Genomic DNA, 17,716 nt, shown 5'->3' with positions numbered 1-17,716 from the left:
TAATAGTCTCAAACACAATAGCACACTAAGACGTTGACCAAGTTGACAAATAATGATAGACAAATCCAAGATTAAATATGTATCACAATTGTTTATAACTAATCCATTTTAAAGTAACAGATTTATAAAACATTATATTTATTTCTAATAAAATAACAGATCTGCTACATTTTTCATAGATTCGTTATCTAAAATCTTTGTTACTCACCGACTGATGCACAGTGGAATTATCAGCTACATAGCTACATAGTTCTGTAACATACAAACACAAGATCCAAATTAAAATAACGTTTAAAATAATTAATAATAAAATTATAAAATAAAAAATAATTATACAGTTTCTCAAAGTTGTCTTCATGAGAATAAATTTCCATAACATTTTAGATTAATTCTTTTTCTTCAATTATTATTTTTAGTCATCGAAATAAAACAATCTAATGGGAAGAATGACTAATGATTAATTTTTTATGCAAATAAGCAATAAGCTTGCTTACCGCAAAGTTGCTCCATCGAAACCCATTGCTTTTCCTAAGCCTCCTCTTCCTCCTCCTCCTCTTCCTCTTCCTCACAGAATTGTCAAACCTGCTTTTCGTATCTCTTCTCTTCCCATTGTTTACTTTGTGATATGTAGACAGTGCCTAATTGAAACAAATCATTTGTTAAAATTAAGTGCAATTACAAATAATTACTAAAGATGCGCTCTGTTTTGTACTTACAATACTTGTAAGCATCATTATCCTGTTTAATGATAGACAACAAAGATGAATTGATATTTACAACGTATGAGCGTGAAAGCGAGAAACGCTTAAATATTATTTTATAACAATCATATTTTTTGTCATATTTTGTTCACATTGTTAATATTAATTATATGTAATACATAATTCATGTTGCGAAATAGCAAAGAAATAAGAACGCAGAAAATTTGTCATATTCGATACTTGTGATATTTTAAAAATAAAATTTGGATATTGGAATGAAACCTAAAATAGCGAAAAATTTCTGGACAGTTGACTTTACGCATCAAAGACGAAACGTTATTCGACTGCACGAGTATTGTTAAATATATGCTCGAACGAATTATCTATATAAAATTAATATAAATTTTGCTTACCAATTCAATAAGTCGCGACGCCACTCATTTGGAGCCGACCATCTCCCGTATTCGCCGCATTCTGCAAATAAAACATAAATGCAATTATTGAGTTCGTCTCTCGCGTGATCAATTTCACACGCCATTTGATCGATGCCAATCATCTCTTAATTTGCGCTTCATCTACAGATCGAAATGTGTAAATGTATCGTAGTTGTAATTAAGATGACGAGACAGCTTTGCGCGATTAACTTCGCATACCAAAGTTAACGCGAATGACGCAAAATATGGAAATAACAATCATAAAAGATAAGGATATATTATAATATACGCTCGTCTTTTATTATTATTTCCATATTGCAGATTGATATTCGAAAATCTCATTGTCAATTATTCAAGCGATATACCACTTTTGGCGAACAAGTTTTGCGAAATACGCGTTCGAACGGATTATTAATATACGATTACTGAATCTATAATCGATAGTTAAATAAATCGCGTATAAAAATATACATTCAAGTATTATATAGATTTTAATTACCATATTTGATCGCGCGTTTCTACTCGTTTGAGAGCCAGTCCGTGTCATTCTCTATCCGCTGCATTTCGCGAATGAAATGTGAATGCTATCGAAATGGGGAAATGGCGTCGTTTTCCGAGTGCTGTCAACTTCACGCATAAAAAGCGACGCGAGATACTTTCGACGCGACACGACGCGACGTCTTGATTTTCAATCGAACGAGAAATACATGCGAAAATATATGCGAGAAATATATTTTCGACCGAATAATAGTGTGCTATACTAGAATCTGCAATACGCGATATTTATATTGTTACGAGAAATAAAGGCAAAAAAAAGTTAATTATATAATTGATTACCTTAATAAAGAAATCCAACGATCCTTTGTGCAGTTTCTCATCGTTTTATAATCAGCAGAGATTAGAATATGAAGAAAAAGTCACAATCGATTCGAAGACAGAGTTGCGAACTTTTCCAACGTTAAAATGACAAGACATATCCTCGTCCCCTGCTCGAGTCGCAAAAGCGTAAAATTGCGAATTATACGTTATTTATATGAGCCGTTAAATGGCGAACCCCACCACTCGCATGCTAGCCAATGAGCGTGATGCCTCGCTGTGCTTATTGGATTGCGCTAGTTTCCGAATGTGGTATATATATATATATATATATATATATAAATGCTACGCAAAAAATTTCAATCTTTTTCGGAATTTGAAGCCGTGCGTTTTATAAAGATAGAGAAGTCTGTATTCATTCGGCAAGCGCTTTTACGATATTAGCATGTATTTAGTACATACTTCACATTACGTATACTGTAGAATTTTAAACATAAAAGAGTATTTTGAATACGGAAATTATATATTTTTTCCAAAAATTAAAAATTAGAATGAATAAATAAAGGCTATCGAAAAAATTATATGAAAGAAAAATCGAATTTATAAAATAATAGTAATAATTATAAATTATGAATCATTTAAACACCGCGGAAATATAGAAATATACTTATTACTTAAAGTTCTAATAATAATAAAATTTTAAATCAAAATATTAATACAACAATACTTAAAAACTTTTCTGAGTTTTATTTTATTAGGTATTAAATATATTATGATAATAATCATTACGCTCACCTGTGTATAAAATGGAAACGACATTAAATTTCTTTTGTAATATTTACGGTATTAGAAAATGGACTTAACGAAATTACATCGATGGCAAAGAGAAGAGAGAGGACATTGTTGTGTATTGTTGTGTAGTTAACATCCACTTCTTCAGAGGACGGTAGTGCGCGGCAGCATTTTGTGTCCTCTCTCAGGTTTCTCTCTGCTTCCACCTTCATCACAATTGGATAAACGAGGCAACGACAGAAGCGCCACGAATTTTTGTGCCGCTGCGGAGTCCACAGTAAGTTGCCGAGATTTTACTCCTTTCTATTATTCATTCATGATATTGAAAGGTTATTTGCTCCTTTTATAAATTCTAACTTTTATAAAGTAACGGATATGTCGGATACGCATGCCACTTTGGAACACATGTTACGTTTATGATGTTGTCTTTAAATAATATTAAATTGATTAATTTTGTAAAATATTCTGCGTGGAAACTCTGTATAGATAATACGTATTGTCATTTAAGAACCTATCACTATAGGTATAAACTGATTCAGACTTTCTTTTATTCGACGAAATGCAACACGAAAGAGGATGGAATTCAATCGTCTCTCGATCCCAGAGTCGTAGCATTACGAGAGAAATTGATATATTGCGACTATTTAGATTATCATAAGGTGAAAATAAGTTACATGAAACGTTTTGTATGGAAAAAGAAAGCTGAGAATTTTGCGAAGGAAGTACGAAACAATGAGCTCACGAATGTACCTGTCTATAGCGTACTTTTGGATGAGAAAAATGAAGAAAACGATGAGCAAAAATATATAAATGCAGAAGAAGATACAACCAAACCTATACATATGCCATATGCGAGTACAGATTCATACAATAATGTAGACATATCTTCTGAAATGAATGAAAATAATTTTGATGAAAATACAATTTCGTTGAACAGCAGGTATAAAATTCTGTATGAAAAATATTTAACGGAAAAGAATGCGAATTTGGAAAAGGAAAAATTTAATTTACAGGAGTACTTAGGAGAAAGAGATATGTATAAGAAAGATTTACCATCAAATGTTCCATTTAATTGGATGGTCGACGTTGAACAATACGATGATACTTTACAGGACAATACCTGGCTCAGCAATTATGGAACTCCTGATCCAAACTCTAGTATTAGTTCCATACCATGTGGTGGATGTGGAGCCTTGTTGCATTGTAAGGATCCTGCTCTACCAGGTTATTTGCCTTCGGAGTTGTTTCTAAAAAGGAGCAATCAAGAATTGCGAGTTATGATTTGTCAAAGATGTCATTTTATGCATTATTATAATACTACATTAGAAGTAAAAGTATCTGCGGACGAATATCCAAAACTTTTAAAAGTGATAAAAACAAAGAAATGCGCTGTCATTTTGATGATCGATCTTACAGATTTTCCATGTAGCATATGGCCTGAAATAAATAGTGTGCTGCATCCTTTAACACCAGTATTCGTCGTAGGGAATAAAGTAGATTTGTTGCCTCAAGATTCGAAACATTTTTTTACTCATGTTAAAGATTGCCTGTTGAAGGCTATGGAAATTACAAAAATTAAGAAGGAGAATATCAGACATGTAGAACTTATATCTGCGAAAACAGGCTATGGCATAGAAGAACTTATAAATAAGTTACATAACATCTGGAAATATAAAGGTAAGTGTTCAAAATTGATCTAGAATCGAGAAGAACATATGCTCCAAACACATATTTTGTATTTATTATAATTATAATTTTTAGGAGACGTTTACATTATCGGATGCACAAACGTTGGTAAATCCTCTTTGTTTAATGCTCTTCTACAGTCTGATTATTGCAAAGTACAAGCTGTGGATTTAATACAACGTGCAACTATTTCTCCTTGGCCAGGCACAACGTTGAATTTGTTGAAATTTCCTATTCTAAATCCTAAAAGAAAGCGACTTTATTTGAGAGCATTGCGATTAAAAATGGAACAGCAGCACAAATACGCTGAAGAAAAATCTCGAATCAGTCAATTTGAAATGACACGTAATTTAAAGTACGCCACATTGCAAAGTATGTATCATACTTGGGTGTAAATTTTTCACAATCACAATACACAATTGTATATAAAATTGTACATAGTCGATAGAAAATTTTTACATTTTTGTTAGTATATGAGTAAATGTTATATTTTAAATTTAGATCGTATAGGCAGAACATTTCAATCAACATCCAAAAATTACTCATTCATGGAAGAAAAATTTAAGAATACACAATTCGGATTTGATGAGAATAAGAAAGAATACAAACTCAGCCGCTGGTGTTACGATACTCCTGGCACTATTCAACCAAATCAGATATTGGATTTGCTGACAACGCAGGAACTTTTGTCGGTTTTATCGAAGAAAATAATCTCACCTAGAACTTTCATTCTACGTGTAAATCAAACGATATTTTTGGGTGGAATAGGAAGATTGGATTACGTAGAAGGCGATACTTTTATTAGGTACTTATGCATATTTATGTATGTGTAATTGCTAATGAGAATGTAATAAATTAAAGGTGTCAAATATTAAAAACAATTGTATTTGTCATAGGTGTACAATATTTTCAAGTAGCGAATTACCAATAACTCTAACTCATACTGAGGATGCGGATAATGTATACAACGAGTTACTTAAAACGGAAGCATTTGTCGTACCTGAAAACAATCCAGACCGATTGAAACATTGGCCATCTTTAGTATCTAAGGAGATGGAAATTACTGGTGTTGGTCGGAACAAGTCAATCTCCGACATTGTTTTATCCAGTGCGGGTAATTTTTCCTTGTAATAAATAAATTTATATTTGCATAGTGGCTTCCGATCTTATGGTACATTTTTATAAGCCACTCAAACAGACTGTTTCAGCAATAAAAAATAGATCACGTGATTAAAACTGACGAATATCAAACATTAATTTTAATCACTGATCCTTTTTGTTGCTGAAACATTCGCTTTGAGCGGTTTGTGAAAATGTACAATCGTGGTTTTATCATTGTTACGCAGGATGGATCGCAATCGCTGCTGAAAAAGCTGAGCGTGTTTTATTGAAAGCTTGGAATCCACAAGGTCGCGGCTTATACCTAAGAACACCGGCACTTTTGAGGAAATCTGTCACTCTACATGGCAATCGAATTTCAGATACACCGACATACAAAAGCGGACGCCAAGCATACAGAAAATAAATACTTTTTTTACACATGTATATTGTACATATAATCTAAACGTATTCTCGCTTTATACATAAATTCCTTAACATTTATATACATATAAATAATTCATAAGTAATTCATTTACACATTCATTATCTATTTTTATTTCATAAAATTATGATAAAGGATAATATACTATATGTTTGTATCAATTACAATGTCTTTGCAAAAATGCATACATAATAACAATTGAACAAGTATTAACACATACTACGCCAATTCCAAAAATTTTAAAATATTTGATAGATCTGCTTTAGAGAACAAAACTGTACTGTGTCTTTTGTGTGATTAACGATTTATTAATTATCTCGGTATTGAGCCTATTTCATTTAACTTTCCATTTACGCCACACAATTGGAGAAATATTTTAGGACTGACGTAAAAGGAAAGTTCGGTGTCGGTGCGGCGAAACATGTTAATACTTGCACATAACATATATTTTAATCAATACTTTATTTAATCATAAAAAAATCTTATTCTTTTATTAAATAAGATTGCTTTGTTTGATATCACGTGTGTGTGTGTGTGTGTGTGTGTGTGTGTGTGTGTGTGTGTGTGCGCGCGCGCGCGCGCGCGCGTGCGTGCGTGCGTGCGTGCGTGCGTGCGTGTACATTATATATGTGTATATATACATAAAGCAATCTACTTCAGAATTTTGTAATATTTGTTATGGTCCATTTATTGTTTTGAAATTTTTTTTATTAATCAATTAATAAAATTCTTTTTTTCGATTGGTTAATCAAAAAACATGCTTCGAAGCATTTTAGAACTAGCTTGGACTGTATCCATAAATTAAGATATAAAAAATCGCGTTATAGAAAAACTTGAATAATAAGATTTTTCATATCAATCATCTGTCTCTCGTGCACGCATTTTCGCTTGTTTATACATTCTTTTGTAAAATTTTTCCAAATTTTTATAAAAGCCATGGCTCGGAGAATAATCTTGAATGTATTTCGGATCGCATTCCTCAATACTGAAATAATATTTTCAAAAGTTAAACATTACATGTTGCAGAACGATCGGGAATCTTAATTACTTACTTGTCCGTCATTTTAGTGTACCATTTTTTTTTAGTTTTCTGAAGATTTTCCATTTTAGATTGTAATCTGTAAAGATATACATATATGTATAATTAATATGGATATGCACGCGAGCGTGCATGCATGCGTGCATGTGTAAATGCATGTGAATGTGTACACCATCATTCATAAGTTTCGGGATGCTTGCAGTTTTCTCGCATTTCACAAAAACTGAAATATCTCGGTGAAAAGAAGTCTTATTGTTAGTGAAATTTTAAAAATTCATTTTAAAGAAGAAAAATGCGCACGCATTATATATAGCATATTATATATATATAAAGTATTTCTTAATTAGCGAACACTAATCATATATTCCTGATTAAAAATTAAGTCGAAAAGTCCTTTACCATTTTGCAATTTTCGGAATGATGAAACATTAATTTCTAAAGATTGTAAGCGTGATTGCTGAATCACATAATATTCCTGATAAAAAATTGAATCAAAAAGTCCTTATTTTGCAATTTTCGTGACAGTTAATGGTTGGGTAGCCGGATATGTGCTTATTCGGCAATATTTAGAAATTAATATTTCGTTAATAATTGCGAAAAATTGCAAAATTGTAGAGGACTTTTCGACTCAATTTTTAATTAGAAATAACGCTATATGATTAGTATCTGCTATTTAAGAAACATCCTGTATGTATATAAATGTTGAAGAAATTTATCCATATTTACTCACAATGGCATTACCCCTTCCTCTTGCGTGTGGAATGCGCCGTTTCTACAAATACAACCATATTCTCTGATATCAGAAAAATTTCTGTAATATTTTTGCTTATTATCAATATATTTTTTGATTATATCACAATCGTTGTACTTGGGAAAATAATAATTATACTTGAAACAAACTGGACAGTTCTCTGTAACATGAGTATTATCACATATGATGGTAGATCTGGCTAACTTTGGGAAATCTGGTCGACAAGTACACATAGAATTTCTCCTTATTGAATGATAACATTGATCAGTTTGTGATCCTGTTTGATGACTCGTGGTATATGAAGGACATTGATGAGAATCGCTCGATCTCTGACGAAATCTATTTATAACATATATTTATATACCATTAACAACATGTAATAATGCTTAATAATAATGCTTACGGTCGACAGCTTTGAGATCTTGGTTCATTCTTAGTGTGACACACTCTTCGTTGTCTTATAATACCTTTAATCGGTCTTTTCCTCTGTCTACATATCGTTTGCTAAAATTTACATATAATATAGGATCGATTAAATTTGTTATTTTCAAGTACATATAATATAAAAGAAGAAAATTATAAATGACAAACAGTGAGAACAAAACGTATTCGTACAAGGAAATTTTTTATAAAAAAGGTTTTATTTGTAAAAAATAAACATTAATTAACAATTTTATACAATGAATATACTCTGTTCTAACATAAACAAATGTAACAAAAATAAACGAGCTTCGCTGTATTTGTGATTTTAAAAGTTAAATTTTTCAACTGTACGAATACATTTTGACTATCTAAATAATAGTATTATTAATTTCCGCTTATTTTTCAGATGATATTTTGTATAATATACATTTTTTTTGGTATATATAATTTTAAGAAACATACAGTCTATTTTATTCTTTATGAATAAATTATTAATTACTCAATAAGAAATGAGCAATTACGTTAAATTACGTCGAATCAACGTCGAATTGATGTTGAAATCGTATCAATATCGATTTGATATCAAATCGATGATTCATTGCTCGCTGAATAATATTTACTTTTTAAAAATAAAGTTTTTTTAAAAAATATTTTCTCTATACGAATACTTTTTGCACTCACTGTATGTGTTTATCGATTTCAATTTGTTCTATAAAATATAATACCTTAGAGCTAATATTTGGATTGATGACATAACATTTGCTTGCATCATAGAATTCCAAGATTTCTTCGATAACTGTTTTGGTGGAGACCTCGATTTTGGGTGCTATGATACCCTGAAGCAAAACAATCGTTTTGTCCAATGAAAAGTTTTCTTACAATTAAATTAAACGATCAATAGGTGTAAAAAACCTACAGGAAAACATTTAGTCGGTTCCATTAGAAGGTCAACATCCACACCGGCTAGTAAACCTTTGAAACATGGCGTAGGATACAGCAAGTCTGCCAAATTTGTTTCAAATGTTGCCAAAGTAATATCCTGGCTAGCTGGTATTGCCCACTGTATTAATTCCGCATATAAAAATTCTTGCTCCAGAGTGTTTTGTAGCTCCGTCAAGGAAATTATTCCAACAAAGATTTTATCGAAAGTAAATTTCTCATGGAATAAGAGTGGAAGAATCGGGCTTATTGCGTGGGATTCCGCACAAGAATCAAGCGCATTGATTCGCAGAGCCACTTTGCCATTGGGACATAACCAAACACCAGGACATGTTACCTAAAAACCGTGCCGCGTAAATAAGAGTTATAAAAATATAACAGAAAAATCATACATACGTACCGCGTGTACATGTAGTTGTACTTTAATGCGGAAAGCTCTCCCTGTCATCCCGCCTACCTAATGAGAGTTTCATTAGTTATTATATGATTAATAACATTGTTGTCAAAATTTGTATACATACGTTCAGATCACTTTGATAACTTCATAACGATGGACGATAGCAAAGTATAATTTTTCGACTCGTACGCTCAGATTAAATATCCGAGTCCAAATCTCACTTTTATTTGAACTTTGTTCGGTAAAAACAGCATACACGTATACACTTTAAAGACCTATCTTGCGAAAGAGTTACTACGGTATTTGTTGCCAAGAAACAGCGACACAACATCGCTCGAATCAATGTATCGAATTTTATCAAGTTCAGCTAACTTTAGCATCGAGTATTCAGCGATGGTATTATCATTAAAAGATCTCTTTTCTAACAATATATTTATTAAAAAATTGAATCATCAAAATTATTAATGAATTTTATTCCGCTTTTTAATTTGTTTGAAATGTCTGTCAAACATTTATGTTTTAAATGGCACGCCAAAAAATGGTTTTTCCGGAAGACCTTTTTGCAGTTTTCGACGTAAGAGTTCATTCGTAATAAAATCCGATTGTTTTCTGGAGAAGCGTAATCTTGGATCTTTCGAAATGGGTATAAGCAATGTAGTGAACCAACCGTATCTATATATAAAAAACCGATTTATAAAAAATTTAATTAGTTTTCATTTATGTTTTCATTACTGTTTTATCGACTTACTCCATATTTATTGTCGGCGGTCTGAAGGAATAAATGTCTGTAGGTATCATCTCCATTCGTTTAATCAAGTTGATATCGTCTTCTCTAACGTCCGACGGAGAGAAAACATCGTGCTTCGCATAGAATTTGCCAGTTAATGGTTTTACATAAATAGTAGGCACAAACGTTTCTCGCACATTTATCAATTTATTTTCTTTTCTGTATCTTTCTAAATAAAAGCGTAGTTTTACAGGATCTGTCAATTTCGCCATAAATTTGTTCAAGTTAAACTTTCTAGTTGTTGCAAATAACGCGCGAATTGTATTAAGCTATTATTTCGTAAATGAAGCAGAAAAGTTGACTGTCAAATTTCAAGAACTATCATTCGCGTAACATCACGCAATTAAATAACGCTCGTGAAGGGTAAAAAAAAAAATAGTAAACAGCTTAAAGACAAAATAGTTGAAGAGAGTACCGATATTTTATTTAAGATATGTATATATCAATAGAAAACACATACGTAACAAGCGGAAGACCGTGAGGCTGATCAGTCAAAAGTTTTTAGGCCTAATGTAACATCGTTATTTCTTTTCTCGCAATCTTTGATCGATCCAATTAGAAACTATTTTCATAAGTTCATACATAGTCAAATTTTCATCTCTTCCTTCATGTCTTTTCGTTTCCTTTCCCTATTTATCTTCTCGTACTGCTCTCTCTTATTATTTTATTCTACGTCATATGTACATAGTCAAGTGACGGACGTAAAATGATGAAAGAGCAGCGCGATAAATAAAGTGGGAGAAAAAATAATAAAAAGAATATAGATGGAAGAATTACGAAACCTCGACTGTATAAAGCGATACTCGCATAAGGAACTAAAACGCGCCATTCGCGCCTTTTCTTTTACTAGTCTTTGGCCTATTGCACTCTAAAGTGTCACGCTGCGGTTTGTTGGTTATTAATTAACGTGACGCTATAGAATTATAGATAATCTTCTTGCTGCAGTCAATATATTTGACAATTTACTCTTAAAGTATTTATGTATTTATACAAATTATTTTTATCCTCACACTACGAATATAATTATGACAAAAGATAAACAGATTTGATATACTTTTCCAATAAAAAAAATAACACCTATCGTATGCAGTTTAAATTTATTAAGTTGACGCTTTGGAACATAAGCTAAACCGATAAAATAAATGGCAAGATTTTTTCGTATCTCGTCGCTGCGATAATTCTAATAAGAGCAGCCAACGTTTATATTTATATTTCTATAAATATCAAAGACGAAATGCTCTCTTAGCACGTGTTTACAGTTATAAGAAATAATGCCAATTCAATTATCATAATATTTTCCAAAAGACTCGTGCGATAAAAAAATAAGTGAAATATTTTGTTTTACATTTCTTTATAATTTTTGATGCAATGTGAAAAAGAAGAAAAATAAATAAAAATTTCTGTGAGATGCATTTTTGTGTAACAAAGAATTTTATATAACGAAATTCATTACTGATTAAGACAATTAAACTCACGGAATAAGATTTTAAACCGCATTTAAAACAGTAATTTTAAATTTTTAAGCGTATATTTTAATATAACGATGTTATATTAAATGTATATTCAATCATTTAATATTTATCGTTTCATTGTTATATTGCCATCGCGACTATTTCATCGCTATGACGAAGAAGCGCGAGACATTTTGACGCGAATCTATTATTATAAAATCGTTGTAGTTTAAATGTGTTCGGCACATTATCATTTTGCAAAATTCTATATTCTGTTTGAATTAAATAAATTCCGTTCGGTAACAAATATATTAGATAGGCTATCCATAGCTGTCGAGGACGCTTCCCTCTTTTCGTTAAAGCGTTGCACTATGTTTCTGAAAAAGAAAAATTCTTTATGCATCAAATACGAAGAATTAAAAAGAAATTGATTGAAGAGGATTTGTGAGATCGGCAATATGTAAAATCATCGATGTTGATGAATAATTAAAACGAAACCTTAGAGAATTCAATTTTATACGAATGAATGTGTATGCTCATTCTTTATCAATTTTTTACTGTATATTTTCTCGTTATAATTTTTCTGCTCACCAAGCGACTTACTGTTCCCTTGAACGATCTCCGCATCCGTATAGGTTCTTGGTTTATCGACACTAAATTGTTGTAATTCCAAATTGCCGTTGTGATTGCATCCGTTCTCACATCTGCTCAAATAGATATCCAGCAATGGTGATCGGCAGGCGTCGCGTGGAGACAGATAATCAGGATTGCTCGGTGACAAAATCTCCTCGTAATATTCTACACTCTTCGGTTCTAGACCACTAACGGTGGAGCCGTATTTCTTCGGCAAAGTAGTCGACGTGTTCCTACCATAGTAAGAAGAATCCGCTATGCCATCACTCAGAAACGATCTCGATAGAGAATTCTTGCACGAGACTCCGCCAAGATCGTCGTCCGCGATGACGTCCGTGCTATGATACTTGGCGCGAGAGGCAACAAGATCCAGCGTCGGGGACCTCACGTATCTCCTCAAAGAATCATGCGAGGAAGATGATAAGCCACTACCGTAATGATCGAAGAAGATTCTCGCATCCGCCTGATGACCATGTGATGATATATTCGCTGTGTCGCTGTACCTCTCTCGATCGACCGGTGATTTCCTCGAGGATACCTCGTCGTCGCCGTATAAAATATAATTTTTGTCCTTCTCCCTACGAAATATTTTAAATAACCAACAAATAGAGGAATCTGATTTGTGAAGCTACGAATTGTGAAAACATAGTTCGATTTGCTTTTTTTATTATCTCTTTCTTGTTATCGTTAATCTTATTATCGTTTAATTGTGGATCGCGATTTAATTAATTGTTGTAAGCAAAAAGTCAGAAAGAGAAGCAAAGCATCTCGTAGAGTGAATTTACCTCGTCCTAGTAACTCCATAATTGTACAATCTCTCGCGCTCCCTTTCTCTAGAACTGTTGAAGCTGAACCTTCTAGGTAGAGTGACGCTGTTCACTCCTGGTGGTGGCGCCGTCAAGGATGGCCTCTTACGATCGTTGAATCTCGAGTAAAAGCTGCGTCTTCGTATTCGATCTATCACCGATTCTGAACTGTCGGAGCCACGCATAAATAGAGAGTACGATGGTGATGTGGGCGAATGCAAATCGCTGCGATTGTGATTCAGATCGGCCGAACAGATCGACCAGGAATCAAAACTCTCGGGTTCCTCGGGCGAAAACATCTCGCTGGTGCAGTCATCGGGTGGCTCTTTAATTACCTCTTTAATTACATCATTAATCCCTTCAGAAGGATTCAACTTGATTTCTTTCGGTTCGTTTGAAGCGGATGTATGATCGACGGTTCGCTGATTGGAATGATCTCGCGACTCCATGTGATTCTCTATGATCCTGGCACATTCGGTGACCTCTCGCTTCAACTCGGCGACATCTTTTGCTCGTAACGGCTTATCGATGATTATCTTGTTGCCAGTAATATTAGCGTGATGCGTCATCTTGGATAGACGCTCCATCAATTTGTCAGAACTCTCCACCACAGGATCGTCTATTTTAGGCGATCCGATAGACACGGTAGGTTTTGTTTTCGGTGAACTACATTCAGGCGAATCTCTCTTAGGAGTCGCGTGTCTAAACGTATGTTGCGGTATCTTAGATAAATCGAGTTTCAAATTCGCTCTATTCGGCCGACATTGTTCCAATGGTTGTTGCTTTGATTGACATATATTAAAATTCGAATCGACCCGACTTGTAGAACTCGAGGAGCCTATAGGAGGCAAAGAACTCAAAATGCTTTGAGAATTCGATACGTTTCCAAGTATAGAATTCGTCTGCGAGACATTAATAGATGATACGCTTACATCGAATTTATCTGTTCCTTTAATATCAGTTTTTATCTGATTTGCATTTTTCATAGCATCCCTGGACTTCGCTGGCAGGTCCGATTCTACCTGTTTCACAGGCATACAGGATGATTTCGCGATAATCTGATCATCAGTTTGATCATTTCCTTCGATTGAAACTTCCGCCATGACATTCGAACCTTCAGGACTTTTCTCTTTCTTCGTCGTCACGATTTTCTTCTTCGTCAGTAGCTTTGATGACTTTCCCTTCTCATCAGACTTGCTTTCGGAACTGTCGGATTTCTTAACAACTTTCTTCACGACACGCACTATTTTCTTCTTCCTAGAATCGTTGGTCTCATCTTTATTCGCGTTTTCTTTCGACTTAACCAGCTTCTTCGTCTTATTCTTATCAACATCCTCGCCTTTGTCGATCTTCGTGACCGACTCATTTTTGCCTACTAAAGAATTAATGTTTCTTTTGGTTTTAATCAATTTCTTATCTTCATTATTGATAATGGGTGCCACATGGATGTGTTTATCGTCCACGACTTTACGCAAAAGTTCCGATGATTGGTCCGACGATTTTTTCAGTGAATCCACTTTGTCTAGCTTCATTCTATCCACGGATGACGACGCCGAGGAATCTGAAGAAGGCGCGGGTCTTTTAACTTCCCTCGATTGTTTTTCCACGAAAGGTTTCCTTTCTTTAACGATTAATTCCTTCTCTTTCGATTTCTCCTTGGACGGCGACCTTTTGCACATTTCGCTCACTACTTTTTCCGGCGATCTCTTGTTCTCTGGTAGCTTTTTCGTCAGTTTATTGTCAGTTCTAGTGAATTTTGTCGGTATTTTGCTCGTCCCGGTTACATCTTCTTCTAAAGACGACTCGACCGATTTGACGCATTTGGGCGGGCTCCTTTTCAATTTACTCATAATTGCGTTCTGTGTCCGGCTGCTACCGTTTGCGTTTCGCTTGGTTGTATCTGTGTTCGTCTTGAATAGTCCCAATACTGATGTCACGCGTCCTTTCGAGCTTGGCACATTCTTGACATCCTTATTTGATCCTTCATGACGCGAAAGATTCTCCACACTTAGTGTTTTCTTCACCTCGAGCAAACTCGATCCCGCAGAATCCGCAAGTGAACACTGGATAGGCGGTGCAGAGCACTCGCGCAATCCACGTTCTTTCATCGAGCTGCCATTTATCGTCGATTTTGCAACCATACTCGTCGACTCATCATTCGAGCGCAACCTTTCTAATTTTTTCTCCAATGAATGCAGAAAACTGCTCTTCGAGCCTTGTTCGATTTTGACTCTCTCTTTGTCCTCCTTGGTCTTGTCCTCGGAGGCGAACGAGAAAGAGGAAGAAGCGACCACGACGGCACCGCCTAGTTTATCTTTTTGCAGCGTATTTATTTCATTCTTCTGTTCCTTGCAGATCTTCTCGTCCTTTGAATCATCCTCTTTGCGATCTTTGCTCTCACTTTTCCGCCTCATGAATCGCGATTTTCGGCGCTCATTCTCCGCCGCTTTCTGCGCTTCTTTCTCCTTCACATACTGACTCTCCTCTCGTGGCGTGTCGAAAAAGTCCGGTCGTAAGAAGCGCGAGATACGATGTTGTTTCGATTTTTCGCTTTTGTTGTCCTTCGGTTCAATCTCCTTATCGGTGCCACTGCCATTACCTCTGAAAAGTTTACTTAGGATCGACCTTTCCTGATTAACGCCTCCGGCCGATACGTCAGCTGGACCGAACGATTTCATGCTCGACTCTCTGGTCAACGAACCGGAACGTAATCTCAGACTCGGGATGCAACTGCGTCTCTTGGAGGTACCGGAATTTGCTATCGATAATGGATCTGAAGTGGTCATTAAAGTTTCCTTGTCACACTTATCCATATCTTTGTAATTGCAGCTGAGATTCGGATTGAATTGCTGCGACATCAAGTTCTTCAATTTTGATTCCTTGATTAAATTTTCTGCCGCCATCAATCGGTCCTCGAAACTCTTGGAGATGTCTGACTTACAAATCGACTTACCGTAATCACCTAGATTCGACGAGGATTCCGTGGGTGAAATCTCGCAGGATTTGGCTGATACGCTCGAAGTAGTGGTGACGCCAGTAGTATTTTCCATCGAATTAGTATTAGAGTTGCATATAGATATCGATGTACCTTCCGATATAGAGCCATTCTCCGTCATATTATCAATTTCCTCTTTGCAAACAGACAAATATGTGTCGTCGCCGGGCTCTTCCTGGATCTTGTCTGTTCTGTAACCGTGAAAGCTATCTCGTCTCGTGTTACCGACATTCGATCTAATTGAATCCTTGTACTTGCGACCCAGCGTCATTATGTGTTTCGGTAGAGGCGGCAACTTGTTATCGCAGTCGTCATCATCGTCATCATCGAACAGACTGATGCTTCTTCGCGGTGAATGTCGTTCCAATTTATCATACTTGCACGGCTCTAGCAAGCTGTTAGTTCTCCTAATACCTCGATCGAGCGATCTACCTCTATATTCGGTCCGATCAGACGTGGAATATCGTTTCGCAATTTCACTCAGGCCTACCAGACTCTGCGCAAAATCCCTCGTCGGCGACTGATAATATCTGTTACTGTCGCGTGAGGAGGATGGTGAACGCGGTACAGACTGTCGAGTTTGTTCAATAAATTGTCTACTCAATCTGCGTGCTAAGCTGGGAGTGAAATTCTGCTCCAGAGATTCTTGCGACTCTCTTCTAATTTGTGCCGCTGTTTCTGCTTTAACATCTTCTTCATGTACTTCTACTTTATCTGAAAACAATCGAGACAGAATCTATGCATATTCTACATGGGTATGTGTCCGTATATGTATCTGCACAATAATTGGACAACGATTGGATGTTGTTCTTGTTGCTGTTGTTGTGTTGTAGGATGTATGCATAAGAATACTCGGAATGTCATTATATTTTCACTCCTTTATTTCTACATACATATAAATCTCTTTTATAAAATTTGTCGAAAAATGTAATAAATAAGAAGAGACATCCCTCCCTCTCTCTCTCTCTCTCTCTCTCTCTCTCTCTCTCTCTCTCTCTCTCTCTCTCTCTCTCTCTCTCTCTGTTTCTCACTCTCTCACCCTATCTCCCCTCCTCCCCCTCAAATTTTGTTGAATTTCATCGGATGTCTTCTTAAACGGTTCTATATAGCTATACGTAGTGCATTTGTATTTCATATACGTCGATGTATATTTTCAAGTCATGGAAGCTCTCTAAACGTGTGACTATTACGCTCTGCGGGATATCAATAACTTAGAATAGTGGGAAAATTTCCAAATAGTTTTAAGAAAATCATATACAAATGATAGTTCTTTGAAGATATGCATCGACGGAACTAGTTATAGCGTGTATACATACCGTATCTTTTTTTATATTTAGATATTAATACAGAAAATTATAAGTGTATACTCATTTAACAGTGACCATGCAACTAAAAGACTCGTCTTACATCTGAGGAAAAACAAATATAAACAAGTAACAAATAACAATACAATTGATAATAGTATTAAAATTACGTTCTGAAGAATAAATATGCATATCACTTTTGGTACTCCTAAATCACAG

The 17,716-nt window shown here is 34.7% G+C and overlaps 4 protein-coding genes and 1 long non-coding RNA gene across 11 annotated transcripts in view; 1 reads left to right on the top strand and 4 right to left on the bottom strand.

The window, feature by feature from the left end:
- Positions 1–542: 542 nt before the first annotated feature.
- LOC108687851 lies at positions 543–2,113 on the bottom strand. The gene is made up of 3 exons (XR_001931759.1): positions 1,973–2,113; positions 1,115–1,175; positions 543–638 (listed from the first exon to the last, which is right to left on the bottom strand). It is a non-coding gene; the product is annotated as an uncharacterized LOC108687851 (long non-coding RNA).
- A 922-nt stretch (positions 2,114–3,035) lies between these two features.
- On the top strand, positions 3,036–5,966 carry LOC108687845 (nitric oxide-associated protein 1). 2 transcript variants are annotated; one of them, XM_018193844.1, is made up of 6 exons: positions 3,036–3,946; positions 4,160–4,420; positions 4,505–4,801; positions 4,931–5,234; positions 5,326–5,543; positions 5,776–5,966. In XM_018193844.1, the coding sequence occupies exons 1-6, from the start codon at positions 3,160–3,162 to the stop codon at positions 5,952–5,954; spliced, it is 2,046 nt and encodes a 681-aa protein (XP_018049333.1). In that variant the 5' UTR covers positions 3,036–3,159; the 3' UTR covers positions 5,955–5,966. The 2 variants fall into 2 exon arrangements, with proteins under 2 accessions (XP_018049333.1, XP_018049332.1); XM_018193843.1 differs by having other exon boundaries at positions 3,036–4,420.
- A 794-nt stretch (positions 5,967–6,760) lies between these two features.
- LOC108687847 (spermatogenesis associated 6-like protein) lies at positions 6,761–9,810 on the bottom strand. Of its 3 annotated transcripts, none has more exons than XM_018193848.1 (9): positions 9,646–9,810; positions 9,525–9,581; positions 9,102–9,461; positions 8,911–9,021; positions 8,166–8,266; positions 7,901–8,101; positions 7,742–7,822; positions 7,025–7,090; positions 6,761–6,957 (listed from the first exon to the last, which is right to left on the bottom strand). In XM_018193848.1, exons 2-9 carry the CDS (start codon positions 9,570–9,572, stop codon positions 6,828–6,830), a joined length of 1,098 nt encoding a protein of 365 aa, XP_018049337.1. In that variant the 5' UTR covers positions 9,573–9,581; positions 9,646–9,810; the 3' UTR covers positions 6,761–6,827. The 3 variants fall into 3 exon arrangements, with proteins under 3 accessions (XP_018049337.1, XP_018049338.1, XP_018049336.1); XM_018193849.1 differs by having other exon boundaries at positions 7,742–7,783; XM_018193847.1 differs by having other exon boundaries at positions 7,742–8,101.
- A 223-nt stretch (positions 9,811–10,033) lies between these two features.
- On the bottom strand, positions 10,034–10,875 carry LOC108687854. Its single transcript, XM_018193860.1, has 2 exons — positions 10,270–10,875; positions 10,034–10,193 (listed from the first exon to the last, which is right to left on the bottom strand). The coding sequence occupies exons 1-2, from the start codon at positions 10,518–10,520 to the stop codon at positions 10,034–10,036; spliced, it is 411 nt and encodes a 136-aa protein (XP_018049349.1). The 5' UTR covers positions 10,521–10,875.
- A 1,080-nt stretch (positions 10,876–11,955) lies between these two features.
- Positions 11,956–17,716, bottom strand: part of LOC108687852 — a 19,556-nt gene continuing 13,795 nt past the window's right edge. For 3 of the 4 annotated variants that reach the window (XM_018193854.1, XM_018193856.1, XM_018193855.1), the window contains exons 12-14: positions 13,178–16,907; positions 12,351–12,970; positions 11,956–12,136 (exon numbers count right to left, since the gene is read on the bottom strand). In XM_018193854.1, the coding sequence (XP_018049343.1) occupies positions 12,129–12,136; positions 12,351–12,970; positions 13,178–16,907 (4,358 nt within the window). In that variant the 3' untranslated portion in view covers positions 11,956–12,128. The remainder of the gene's footprint in view (positions 12,137–12,350; positions 12,971–13,177; positions 16,908–17,716) is intronic. The other variant, XM_018193857.1, reaches the window with a different exon arrangement.

Source organism: Atta colombica, unplaced genomic scaffold, assembly GCF_001594045.1.
Source record: "Atta colombica isolate Treedump-2 unplaced genomic scaffold, Acol1.0 scaffold219, whole genome shotgun sequence".
NCBI lineage: Eukaryota > Metazoa > Arthropoda > Insecta > Hymenoptera > Formicidae > Atta > Atta colombica.
The sequence above is the reverse complement of the archived record's forward strand: the minus strand, read 5'-3'. Positions and strand labels throughout refer to the sequence as shown.

Coding starts and splice junctions, on each gene's coding strand:
- LOC108687854 (XM_018193860.1), bottom strand. CDS start 10,520: ATGGCGAAATTGACAGATCCTGTAAAACTACGCTTTTATTTAGAAAGA. Junction 10,194..10,269: donor CCGCCGACAATAAATATGGA/GTAAGTCGATAA, acceptor TTTTATATATAG/ATACGGTTGGTTCACTACAT.
- LOC108687845 (XM_018193843.1), top strand. CDS start 3,160: ATGATGTTGTCTTTAAATAATATTAAATTGATTAATTTTGTAAAATAT. Junction 4,421..4,504: donor TAACATCTGGAAATATAAAG/GTAAGTGTTCAA, acceptor TATAATTTTTAG/GAGACGTTTACATTATCGGA. Junction 5,544..5,775: donor CATTGTTTTATCCAGTGCGG/GTAATTTTTCCT, acceptor ATTGTTACGCAG/GATGGATCGCAATCGCTGCT.
- LOC108687847 (XM_018193847.1), bottom strand. CDS start 9,572: ATGACAGGGAGAGCTTTCCGCATTAAAGTACAACTACATGTACACGCG. Junction 8,102..8,165: donor AGATCTCAAAGCTGTCGACC/GTAAGCATTATT, acceptor TGTTATAAATAG/ATTTCGTCAGAGATCGAGCG. Junction 7,091..7,741: donor GAGGAAGGGGTAATGCCATT/GTGAGTAAATAT, acceptor ATATCTTTACAG/ATTACAATCTAAAATGGAAA.